At 50.5% G+C, this 12554-nt stretch overlaps 4 protein-coding genes across 4 annotated transcripts; all 4 read left to right on the forward strand.

Annotated features, from left to right (window-relative positions):
• Positions 1–1219: 1219 nt before the first annotated feature.
• Positions 1220–2829, forward strand: EsH8_III_000025 (S-adenosylmethionine decarboxylase; the record flags this gene model as incomplete). The annotated part of the gene is made up of 2 exons (XM_083261750.1): positions 1220–1334; positions 1397–2829. The coding sequence occupies 2 exons, from the start codon at positions 1220–1222 to the stop codon at positions 2827–2829; spliced, it is 1548 nt and encodes a 515-aa protein (XP_083122237.1).
• Positions 2830–3689: 860 nt separating this feature from the next.
• EsH8_III_000026 (uncharacterized protein) lies at positions 3690–4978 on the forward strand (the record flags this gene model as incomplete). Its single annotated transcript, XM_083261751.1, has 3 exons — positions 3690–3935; positions 3993–4234; positions 4279–4978. 3 exons carry the CDS (start codon positions 3690–3692, stop codon positions 4976–4978), a joined length of 1188 nt encoding a protein of 395 aa, XP_083122238.1.
• A 1286-nt stretch (positions 4979–6264) lies between these two features.
• EsH8_III_000027 (uncharacterized protein) lies at positions 6265–7575 on the forward strand (the record flags this gene model as incomplete). The annotated part of the gene is made up of 1 exon (XM_083261752.1): positions 6265–7575. One exon carries the CDS (start codon positions 6265–6267, stop codon positions 7573–7575), a length of 1311 nt encoding a protein of 436 aa, XP_083122239.1.
• A 1449-nt stretch (positions 7576–9024) lies between these two features.
• On the forward strand, positions 9025–9820 carry EsH8_III_000028 (uncharacterized protein; the record flags this gene model as incomplete). The annotated part of the gene is made up of 2 exons (XM_083261753.1): positions 9025–9756; positions 9812–9820. 2 exons carry the CDS (start codon positions 9025–9027, stop codon positions 9818–9820), a joined length of 741 nt encoding a protein of 246 aa, XP_083122240.1.
• Positions 9821–12554: the final 2734 nt, after the last annotated feature.

The raw sequence follows: 12554 nt of genomic DNA on the forward strand, positions 1-12554 counted from the left end.
ACCACCATGCCTCCAACTCCCGCTCCGTTCCCTTCCGGGCAGAGCTCGCTGCCAATCATGAAGCGCACAGGCGGTTTTCAGGCTGTTTGACAGGGAGAAGGCGGGATTGATGTCCAAAGAAACGGTACCTTGGTTATCTAGCTCTATCCCATGCTGGTTGTCTGAACTTTACAGCGAGAACTTGGACCGCTTGGAGGTCGGCCAAGTAGAGCCGGGAAATGTAAGGTACATGGGACGAAGTACCTATCAGTTTGGGCCGAAATTTTGTGTGGAGAGCCGACGAGGGGTCGCCCCATCCCACTACAACTGCCAATCGCCCGATTTGCAGACAACTTTTTTTCTTTTACCCACCAGACGACGACCTCCCCCTCCACCGCAAACCACAACCACAACTAGCACCGCAGAATCCCACCTCGAGCTTCAAAATTGAAGTTCCCCTTTGTTGAATCCCCTCTCGGTTGTGCAGATCGTCAAGTTCTTCGTTTCGAATCTGTCAATGACCAGAACGCGAATCTAGCACCAGGCAACGGTCAACCTTCACTTGGTGCCCCTCGCCCCGCGAACCCAGCCGATTACTGGTCGTCTATGAGCCGAATCGACCTCCTACGCTTCCTTTCCAAGCCCGCAAAGTACGTGCGACCGTGTTTGATACCTATGAAGAGCTTTTCGGCAAATGCGCATCTCTGGCGCTCTCTGAACCAACCCCGACAGCTCTTTGTGTTCAAAAGTAGGCGCATCCAGCTAACAGTTTTTTCTTCAGGCCCAGATAACACTTGCTTAAACCCCAAGCAACAACTACTACGATATACGGACTGCGAGTCTACCGCTTCTCTCTCCGCCATTTACCTTGAGCCCCCATCGCGCAGATATCCTCGTCTGCTAGGTCCGATACTCCGCCACAGGTATCGGTGTCTGCCAGAGCGAGGCCCAACCGAGCCACGATTCCAGTCCCAAGGGTCATTTTCCTACCCCTCCAAGCGCGGCCTCCCTAACGTCCTTTCGAGTGACGTTACAACTTCTATATCCCGTTTGCTGCTGGCTCCGCCAGCCTCCACGAAAGTCCACCCTCCTGTGGGCCTACTCTCTCAAACGGACGCCGCAAAGTTCGTTTGAGCGGTAGCTAGTGTCCCGCGGACTTCTAGCCCTCCCGAGAACACACCTGTCTACTTCTGTTTTCTCGCATTCCAGGCTCGCTCCCAAACAGCCAGCCCTGCAGAAGATGGTGAACCCCTCGGTCCCCAACGACGAAGCCCTCTCTTCGGCTGAGGTGACTCCCCATCTGACCATCAATCACGATGTGGCTGCTGATCTAGACTCAAGCAATGCCTTTGAAGGTGCGTTGGTCTATCCCTGCAACCTCGACACCCTTTCACCTGCTAACACATTTACTCCTCAGGACCTGAGAAGCTTCTTGAAGTCTGGTTCGCCCCTGGCCCGGAAGCGCTGCCTGCGAGCGCCCAGCCCAATGGATTGAAGGCTGTCTCCGCCGACACCTGGGTCACCATGCTTGACCTGGTCAATTGCAAGATCCTCTCTGTGCTCGAGTCCGAGTCTGTCGACGCCTACCTCCTGTCAGAGTCCAGCTTGTTCGTCTTCCCCCACAAGCTCATTCTCAAGACTTGTGGCACCACCACATTGCTGCTGGGTCTGCAGCGACTGCTGCACATCGCTGCCGAACATGCCGGGTTCCCGTTCCACAACGCCAACGATGCGGCAGATACCAAGGCTGCCGCGACCCCCTACCGTGTCTTCTACAGCCGCAAGAACTTCTTGTTCCCCGACCGCCAGCAGGGCCCCCACCGCAGCTGGAGGCAGGAAGTCAAGTACTTGGACGACATGTTCGAGGGCGGCAGCGCTTACATGGTCGGCAAGATGAATGGCGACCATTGGTACCTCTACATCACCTCACCGAACAATACCTTGACACCCCCTCGGACTCCAGATGAAAAGGAGGAAACCAATGGATCTGCATCCAGGATCCCCACTGGCAGCGTCGCTAGCTTCAGCAGCGGCGTCGAGGAGCACAGTGACGAGACGCTCGAGATTCTCATGACGGACCTTGACCCTGAGAATGCGAAGCAATTCTACTTGTCGCACGCGAGTGCGGTTGCCAGTGACAAGTCGCATTTGCTGAAGACCCAGGCTGCTCGAGGCGACGCCCACGAAAGCCTGGGCGACATTTCTCATGTTCATGAGAAGACAGGCGAGGAGCACGTCGGCGTGTCAGATGTCAATGACGGGGACCGCGCCCTGATTGAGGCTATGACCACTGAGGGCCATGCCATTGGCACTGTGGTCTCTGAGGGATGCGGACTGTCTAGCGTCTACCCCACCAGCAAGTACCCCGGCGCCCGTGTCGATGCTTACCTATTCAGCCCATGTGGCTTCTCCGCCAACGGCGTTGTACCCGCCATTACGGATAACGAGGATCCTTCCAAGAACGAGAAGGGGGGAAACGCCGCTCATTACTTCACCGTGCACGTGACTCCGGAGCCCAACTGCTCGTTCGCCTCCTTCGAGACCAACGTCCCTGGTGGCCAGAGTGGCCGTACCACTGCTGAGATTATCGAGCACGTCGTCGAAATCTTCAAGCCTGGTCGGTTCAGTGTCACCCTCTTCGAGGCCAAGGGCAAGAGCGCCAACCCGTACGGCATGGGTGACCATGCGTCCAGGACTACTGCTGCCCAGCGCCTTGTTGACCCTGTCCGTGGATACCGTCGCATTGACCGAATCGTCCACGACTTTGAGGATTATGACCTCATTTTCCGTTTCTACGAGAGAGAAGACTGGTCCGGTGACCGCGAGGCTCGTCTGGGAGAATTGATGTGAGCTGCCCTTGAGGTCGGGAGCTGCCCCCCATTCTTTCACATGAAGTGTACGCTTTTCTTCTAGTGCAAGTGGTCAAGTTCTCGCATATTCTTATACTATCTTGCCACAAAAGCCCTTCGTTCAGCCCATGGGCGTGGTAATAGACTAGCAAGTCTTCCGCTCATTGCCAAACAATAGTCGCAACAACAGGACGTACCAACAGGCTTTTCACATGGAACCCAAATCGGTCCATCAATAAACAATGATTTTGAGCTATAAGTTTGTCCCGAAAGCTCAAGAGCCAGATCCCTCCCACGTGACATGTATCTTTCCCCTTAGGCTTGGCTTCATTCTTCTGGGGTTGGTCAAGGATGTCGCGCAGGGGCGCTCCTTCGCCCTGAGATCCAGGGGCTTGATGCGATTCCTCACGTCATTGTGGAAAGGACTGATCCACCAGCCCCCCAAACTTTAAATTTGTCCTCATATTGGCATAAATGTTTCATGGTAAAAATATGGGCCATTTTTGTTCTTGAGTCTGCTACTACCAACCACCAAATGCCCTCCAGACCAGCCCGACGTCTTGTCGCCATAGCCGTGACCAGGAATGTAAAAGGTTGATCTGCAGTGTGAGTTCCGAAATGGACTTAGTTCATCCTCAATGCAGCTTTTAGCCAACCCCCTGGGCTTGTCTCACACCGGATTGTCGGAATGTTTGAAGCTCGCCCGCCACACCAGCGAGTGCTGTGTGTCGTGGGGTTGGACCAGCCATCCTGCAAATAGTGGCAACTAGTGATATATGAAGTTGTCCTGGAGAACGTTTTACAGACTGGATATCAAGCAACAGCTCGAGTTTGGTTCGAAGATATCTGCAACCTTCCGCCATGTCTCCCCCTCCCAAAGGTGAGGACACCGTCAGCGTTGTCGAGTCGCTGGAGACAAAGTCTTCCATGTCAGGAAGCGATGTCTCCACCAAGTCTCCCCCAAAACCCATACCTATTCTTCTGGCTATTTTCATGTTTCTAATGCTTCTCGCATCTGGGGGCGGTCTGGCTACGTCGGCTCTTCAATTTCGTCCTTCTAGGACCGGAAGGCGGGATTGCCTGAGTCAAAGCTTCATCTTGTTCGCTGTAAGCGCCGCTAGGTGACCATTGTTCACTGGAATGTTCGCTAACACTCTCCGTCAGTCTATGATTTCTCCCATGTATCTGGCGCTGCATATGGTTGTCTCATTCCGTAACTACCAGATTGCGAGGAGACAGTCGCTGCAGTCGCCTCTTGTATCAGGAGCCATCATCGTCGCGCGCCTGGCGCTGCTGCTTTGGATCCCGGCTGTGATTCTCTCCTCGGCAGCAGTAGCACGTTTCCCAGGTTTCGTGACGCAAAGCCCAATCACCGAGCTCAACCTGGCAGTATCTGCCACGGGAATGTAAATCAGCCCCCCTTCTAACACTGAATACGGCCATACCTCAGACTAATTCCTCCTAGAATAAGCACCACTGTCATCATCCTCGCTCTGGAAGTCGCATCTCACCCCTTCGAGCTGCCCTGCTTCGGACGACCAAAGACTGTCACCTGTCTCGTGAGCGAGTTTGAGAAAGATCTCAAGGAGGAGGAAGCCAAAGCCCCAAGTGAACCAGAAAGCCGCGCGCCGACGCCTCCGACCTACTACTACTTCCCTGCCAACCACAGACACACCGTCCCGGCTCCCGCGAGAGCGAGGCTGGTCCGCAAAGCCAGCAACCCCCGGCGTCTCAAAGTGGAGAACCTCCAGCCGTTGCATGTCGTGCAATACCCGCATCCAGACTCTCTCGGCATTATGCTTCCCATCCCGGAGCCGCTGCCCCCGTTGCCTGAACTCGAGCAGACGAGCAAATCCACGGCCATCAAGGTCACATTGGCAGAAACTCCGGATTGCCTGACGCCGGGTAACGGGAGACTCGCGGTGCCGTCCAACAAAGACAAACCGTGCCCGCCTCCACCAGGTACGGCTTGGGTCAAAGATTGGGAGCAGCTTGCCGTTGACGCCAGTGTTAGCAGGAACGGCTCGTTAACCGACTGTGGATCTACAGCCGGGACAGACGCGGCTGGCAAGCGGCCCGGGGCTCCTGGCGGCGTTTCAAAGCCGCCTCTGCCGTCGATCGTCATCACGCATAGCCCCGAGTCCGTCTGAAAAGACAGCTTGGTGTTGAGCGTGGGAAGAAATAAAGTGTTGGGGTTTCTCGGGGACTGGCGAGGGTGTTGTGGTTAACGAGTTATGAGGAGACGATGCGTCCATTCATGAATAGATGACCATTTCTTTGGCCTAAATCTCATTAACACACGGCTTTTAAGTCTTGTAACCCGAGTAATCATACCCTGTTGTCGACCTTCTAGCAAAATGGTGTAGGCCGTCCGTACGAAGCTACTAACAGGGTTATCTCTAGAATACCTTCTGGTGGCTCGGCTCATATTTTGTGTTGGTCAGGTTCTCAACCCCCTTCACGCGTCACTTTTCCTGATGTACCCTCGCACGACAGCCACTTGCCTCAGCTTTGGTACCCACTTTGCAATACGCCTACGCCTGGGTTACAGTAACACGAAACCCCAAAGCATGCACTGCGGCTGATTTCCTCTCTGTCAACCAACCGGAAGCCTTATATGACTTCGCTGAGGGTTGCATCGGTGCCGAGCATACTGATTGTGATGAGCTGGCCACTGCAATGAGGCAGATTTTGTGTAAAAACTGAGAACGCCTGGTGAGTATTATTGGACTGTACATCCACATCATGTCAACTTGATGCGGTATCTTCGAGAAGTGGCTTTGAGAACTTGGTTTTCGGACATAGAACAATACACAGACAGGTGCTTTCGCAAGCTTTATAAAACTTCGTGCGGGCGCTTCGAATGGTGCCGACGATCCTTCCTGTCTACCGATGACAACTTATCATCAGAAGTGCGGTTATTGACACAAAGTACGTACTATTCAAATACTGCTAGCGGACATGCCAGCTCATGCATCGCAGCCCAATGTGTTGTCGCGAGCCTGCCGAAGCGAGGCACACCACAGAGAAGGCTACCAATAAGATATGTATTAGAATGCAACAATATTTGACACTGCTGTCATGGATATCATCAAAACGCCATGGGCCTGGCTGCAGGCTGCAGCGCCCCTTCACATGCACAAACTTGCATACCTATGATTTCGCCCTTTCGTTGTGGCGTGCCAGCTACTGTATCAAATAGTAATTGGCCGCCCGTTTTCGTTCATTCATGGCTCTCCTCTTTCTCAGTACCTCGCTCGCAACGCCTCAATCCACACTGAGATACGCAGGGTATACTGCCCAGGTGAATTGTTTGATGATACTCGGTCTTGACCTCTTTATTGTGTAATAGTCGAATTCTTTTGAACTTCTGAAATACCATTCTCTCTAAGGACACATTTTATCCTGGAGGTTTGATTGCCCAATTCTCCTCGTCATGGCCGACCCAGCGAGCATCGCCGCCAGCATCGCGGGGTTAGTCACCCTCGCGGATGTGGTTTTCTTGCGCCTTTTCAAATACGTCAAGTCGGTAAAAAACGCTGAGAAGGAGATCAATGATCTTTGCAAGGAGGTCAACTTGCTGGGAGGCGCCGTCAATATGTTGTCGAGGCTGGCAGCTGGTCTCGAGGTGGAGAATGAGCCGTTCAACAAGGCCTTTCGTATGTACCATATCGAAGGCTGCGATTTCGTCCTCTCCGAAATCGCCAAAAAGACGAAAAAGTTCGAAGAAAATCCTGGTGGAATTAAGCGAAGACTCATGTGGCCTTTCACTTCTATGAGAACCAAAGAGATGCTCGCCGATCTCTCCCGCCACAAGGAAAACATCAACCTGGCCCTCACGGCCAACTCAATGGAGGCACTCCTGCGTTGCCTGGCCAAGGAAGAAGACAGGTCAAAAGCAACGGAAACACTTTTAGCAGAGGTGAAAAAAACAAGAGAGATTGTTAGTCGGATTCATGAGGACGCAGATCGGCGGCGAATTCTACGATTTTTCCTAAAGCACAATCCACAGCAGAGCTACGAAATGAGTGTCAAGCTACGCCATCCAAGGACTGGCATGTGGCTTAATCGTCTCCCTCCATTTCATACATGGTTATCAAGCCCCGGCTCGCGGCTATGGCTTAGTGGTATTCCCGGTGCAGGCAAGACTGTGCTTGCAGGCTCAATCATTGAACAGGCTCTGGCACGCAGCTCCAGCAACGTTGCCACCGGTTTCTTCTTCTGTGATTATAAAAACGAGGCCACACAAAACCCAATCGTCCTACTTGGGGGGTTGGCTTACCAGCTCGCCATTCAGAAAGAAGAAGCATATCAGACTCTTGAAGGCTACTTTGACGAGCTTCATCCCGAGAAAGGCCTGCCTCGTTCCCCTTCAACGGATGATCTTATTAAAGTTATTGTTCAAATGATTCAAACTTTCGATCATGTTTTCTTGATAGTGGACGGTCTAGACGAGTGCGGTGATACTACGGAAGAGGTTGTTGAAGCTCTTTGCCTTATTACGCAATGTTCGGATTCGTCATCAACAGCGCTGCTAAGTCGTCATGAGGATAATATTCGAGAACAGCTTCAAGACGTTGAGAATGATTTCCTCAATATTAATATTCAAGCTCATACTGAGGACATCACCGAATATGTTACCTCTCAAATTGAGGAGCGGATTCGGACCAAGAAACTGCACTTCGAAGACCTTAGTCTCAAAGATGAGATTCTTGAAGGACTCGTGAACGGTGCGAAGGGGATGTAAGTATTTAGCCACATTTCTGGATGACCATAGACTGGAATTTAACTAACCAAACTCACCTACAGGTTCCGCTGGGTTGCTTGTCAACTAGACCATCTCGGACAATGTATGTCAGACGAGCAGTGTCGAGAGGCTCTGAGCAGCCTGCCTCCCGATCTCCCCGAAACATACATGCGGATCCTGCAACGCGTCCCCAAAAAGCAACGGAAGCACGTTCAACTTACACTCTTATTTATCTCTTATGCCGATCCAAAACTCAACATTGCACAGCTGAGAGAAGTACTCTCCATTACGCCAAAAACATCAGTATTAAAGCAATCTGAGCTTATTCGGGAGGATGCTATCTCGAGGCCATGCAGCAGTCTGATTCGAAAATCCAACGATGGAAACTTTTTCGAATTTTCCCACTTTTCAGTACAAGAGTTTCTCAGAAGCGGTACGTTAATAAATTCAGAGCTCAAAATATTCGTCATCTCGAAGTCTCTGTGCAACAAGCTTCTGGCGTTCCGGTGTCTGGAATACCTACAGCTCGACAGCTTCGATCACTTCCCAACTGCAACAGAAGAAGAACTTTCCTACATGACCCTAAGGAACAAAGATCATCCACTTTACGACTATGCGGCTCGGAACTGGGCACCCCAAGCCAGAGGGGAATGGAAAGACCACGACATACTTGACGCAGCAAAGCGTCTTTTCAATCCGTGCAAGTCGGGACAATTTACTTCTTGGGCCGTCACGTTGTTCTTGTATTTGAAGCCATATGTACCCGAAGACAAGAAAAAAACAGATCTTATACTCTATATAACTGACGAGAGCTTCCGGCCATTGCATTCCGCCGCAACATTATCCCTGCCAGAAATTTGCTCATATCTGGTGGAGAGCACCACTGAACACAACATCCGGAGCAATTTTGGGTATCCTATCCAGTGTGCCATCGATGCCATTTATCAAAAACTCGACTTTGATTTCACTCCGGCGGATGACTTCAGCCATACCCGGTCTTGGACAATGCCAACTGAACTTCATCGGTACCTCAGTACAGACCCATCAGATGACTCAGAGGATTGTTTTACCATTCAGACTATTCAAATCTTTCTCAGAAATGCTGTCGCTCCCGTCCAATGTATTATTTGCCTTGCAATACGTACATGGACACAATGCTACAACTTTTCAGTACTTCAAACCCTGATTGATGGTGGCCTACCTCTTAAACAATGTGATTTGGACAGCTTCAATTGGGAAATGGAAAGAAGGATTGAATTAATAAAATACAAAAAAATCAGCCTGCTCAATTATGACGATCAATTTAAGTTCTTTTGTAAATTCCTCAACTCTACAATCGACACATCGCCCTTTCATTTTCAGCTCTGCCGGCTGGCTTGGGAAGCTGCTTTAAAAGCAGGAATGAGCTTTGCAACTTTTGGCAATCAAATGATGGACACACGCATAACGATGAGCGAAAAGGCTCTGAATGAGGAGGCAATGGCGGCTTGCCGGTATCTCGATCCGAAGGCGCTCCAAAGAGTTCTCAAGGATCTGCGGATGAACGCACCCGCCATAGCAGATGCCGAAAGCGATAAAACCCTCTTGCATATTATTTCTCCGACCAAAAACATGGACTTCAGGCTACCAAATGCGTATGATGAAGCTATTAGTAATGCTGAGATTCTGCTGGACATGCTGCTGCAGGCCGGATGCAGTCTCTCAAAGCGCGATAGTCAAGGCTACACACCTTTCTCGCTTGCACTTGGTAACGAAGAGACGGAATATGCCGAGTTATTGTTGGAAAAGTCTGAGCAAGACCCCAAAGAATGGGAAAGTCCGGTCCCCATTCTGATCCTGGTTGCAAGTTGGGGGTCTGAAGAGATCTTGGAGCACCTCCTGCGTATGGGTTTACAAATCCGGGCTGCCGACTATGATAACACATCTCCGTTGCACAATTTGGGTTCTCAGGCATCTTTGGCTCTGGCTACTCGTCTCAATGAGCTGTTTCCCAATGCATACAAACTTCGCGCCAATGGCAGATTACCATCAGAGCTTCATTTGACGAACATGAATTACTGGAGTTGCACCAAGTCTGGCCTGGAAGTTCTGGAATTTCTCATCCAGCCACTTATACTTCACTCAGAAACCGAGGATGTTTCCAAGTTATGGGAGTATTTTGCCTCGATTTTGCGATACAAGGTAAAAGATCATAATCAGGTTGTTGAACAGACGATTATGTTGTTCAAACGACTAGGAGTGGTAGAAATATACGAGAGAAGTCGTCTTCGATGCTCACTTTTGCCAATTATGGACGACTTCTCGGATCTGTGGGCAAGCCGTTCTAACTATGTTGACGACTACCCGCTCACATCTGACGCTCTCTGTATTTTACTAGAGGCAACAAACTACTCGGAAACGCTTCAGGAATCTCCTTGCGCTATCAGATTAATGATGGTAGCAGTAAATCTCAGCTACTTGAATGTTGTGGGACAGCTGCTAGAAAAAGGCGTTGACCCATGTAGACGCTTAGAAGGGCGTTCCACACTTGAGCATGCCTGTGAAAGACCTGTCACTCAGGATAGTGAGGTTGATCTGTTTCGAAAGCTTCTAGAACAGAAGGATAGTACATCACTAGATGAGACTAACCCAAAGTCAGGCTTGGGGCTTATTCATCTTTCTGACAAGGCGGACCAACCCCATCTCAGAGAGCAGATTATCAAACTCCTCGTACAGAAAGGTGCAAACCCAAACCTTCGTCTTAACGCCTGGCCACAACCGCCGTCTTTAGTACACCACCTCAAGAACGGAAACTTTAAGCTGGCGAGTACCCTACTAAAAGCCGGCGCTGATCCCACAATTCCATGTCGGGATGGGTGGACCGCTGTTCACATGGCGGTGGCGCACACGGCTGTGTCATTTCTATCGGAACTCCAGCCGTATTCAAACCAGACGTGGAAGATCAATTGGCAAAGCACTTGCACGGTACGGTATAAATCTTCTTTTTATCGGAATGCCAACGTTCTACACCTCGCCGCAGCCGAATCCATTGATTCACTGAGACATCTTCTGGACAAAAACTTGATACCCAATCTCAACATCACAGCAGACAATGGACTTACGCCGTTGCATTTTGCTGTAATCGGTAAAAACACCAACGCCATTGAGCTTCTTCACTCTCGAGGGGCAAATATAAATAGTACATCAGCTGATGGTAGCTTGCCTCTACATCTTGCTGTATTTTACAAGGAATTGGGAGTAGTCGAAACGTTGCTGAGACTGGGCAGTGAGACCAACGCCAGGTTCGACGGAACGACGCCTCTGCTTCTAGCATACCAAGTCAATCATCAGCCCATTATCGATTGTCTGAAATCGCAGGAAAGTATCACACAATCACAGGGAATGAACAGAATCAACCATCGTGATTGCCAGGATTTTGAGAAAATATATTCAAGCAAAAGATCTTTCGTTATGGCTAAAACCTTGCATGAAGCTATTCGTGCCGGCAACTTAGCTACTTGTCAGGCGCTCATTCCCCACAGAGTATCCCTAGAGGAGGACATGCCTGGATCATATAGCTATACTCCCTTGGCCATTGCCATTGAGTTTGGGAAGTTGACCATCGTCAAATGGCTTCTGGAAAAGGGCGCCAAAGCTATTTGTTATACTCGGAGAGGCGAATCCGGGATCCAGGCAATGCTTCGCCAGCCTCACTTGAGCCCAGTATTACAGGCAATGCTTGAGAAGTATCTCGCAGATGGCGGGAGCGCGCTTAACGAAACACCGAGTCTAGCAAATGCGGCTGTTAGTATTGGTAACACAGAGGGATTGCGCATGCTTCTGGCCCATCTCCGACAGAACGAAAGACACTATGCGTAAGTCAATCTCGATTCCACATTGTCAATGTACTAAAAGGGAGCACCGTCTGATCTCATTGTAGAGAACTTGTTGGCGTGACCACTTCTGCAACGCACACATTCGCCGTAAACCATATGCATTTGCAGACGGCGCCTTTGCATTTGGCTGCACGACGGGCTGATCTCGCTGCCACCCAACTCCTTATCGAAAGCGGCGCCAATATTGAAGCTAGAGATCATAACTTGAGCACTCCGCTGCTCATAGCATCTAGTATAGGCCATGTCAATGCAACACCTGTCGCCAACTTTTTACTCCAAAGCGGCTCCAACCCAAACTGCCGAGATTTGAACGGCATAACACCAATAGCGAAAGCTTGTAGAGTTGGAAATTTCAGCCTGGTACAGAATTTGCTGGATCGAAACCCGGATATTCATACAGTAGGCCATCAAGGATGGAATCTCTTGCATCATCTTGTTACCGGCTCCATGTTCCTGCAACAACGCAGCAGGATTGCGGAATTTTTTGTGAGGTTCACAAAAATGGGAATTAACCCTCACCACATCAACAATTGCGGTTGGTCTGCGATTCATATTGGTTTGCGCCACAAGCCTTTGGCAGCGTTATTTCTCAACGGCGACTTCCAGATCCTAGACGCTGGGTTTTATCCCTGGACAGTTACAGACGGATTTCTCCCAACTAATGAGTGTGCATTTCTCACAACTGCTTTTCGAATGTACCGTCGCAGGCTGCCCTTGGAAAAGCTCAGGATGTTACTGAACCTTGAGCCAGTCGATTCATGGAGTCCTCTGTGCCTTGCCGCATCTGCAGAAAACCTGACGGCAATGGAAAACCTTCTTTCAGTAGAGGCTAGAATCGATTTCGAGGGCTGCCCTGAAGGGTCTGCCCTGATGGCAGCAGCTCATGCAGACAGGCTGCAGTCCGTCATCTACCTAGTGCGTCACGGTGCCTCTATCTCTTTCAAAGGGTCAGGGCAGTACTGGTCAGCAGTTGAAGCCTCCGTAAACTCGGCGCGGATTCTTCAATGGCTGCTTGTCGGCCGATTCACCGACCAAATGAAGCTTGACAAGGTTTGTGATGAATCGAGCGCAATGCCCGAAGACGTCAAGCGGTGGAGCGGAATC

This window comes from Colletotrichum jinshuiense, chromosome 3, assembly GCF_051148585.1.
Source record: "Colletotrichum jinshuiense chromosome 3, complete sequence".
NCBI classification, from domain to species: domain Eukaryota; kingdom Fungi; phylum Ascomycota; class Sordariomycetes; order Glomerellales; family Glomerellaceae; genus Colletotrichum; species Colletotrichum jinshuiense.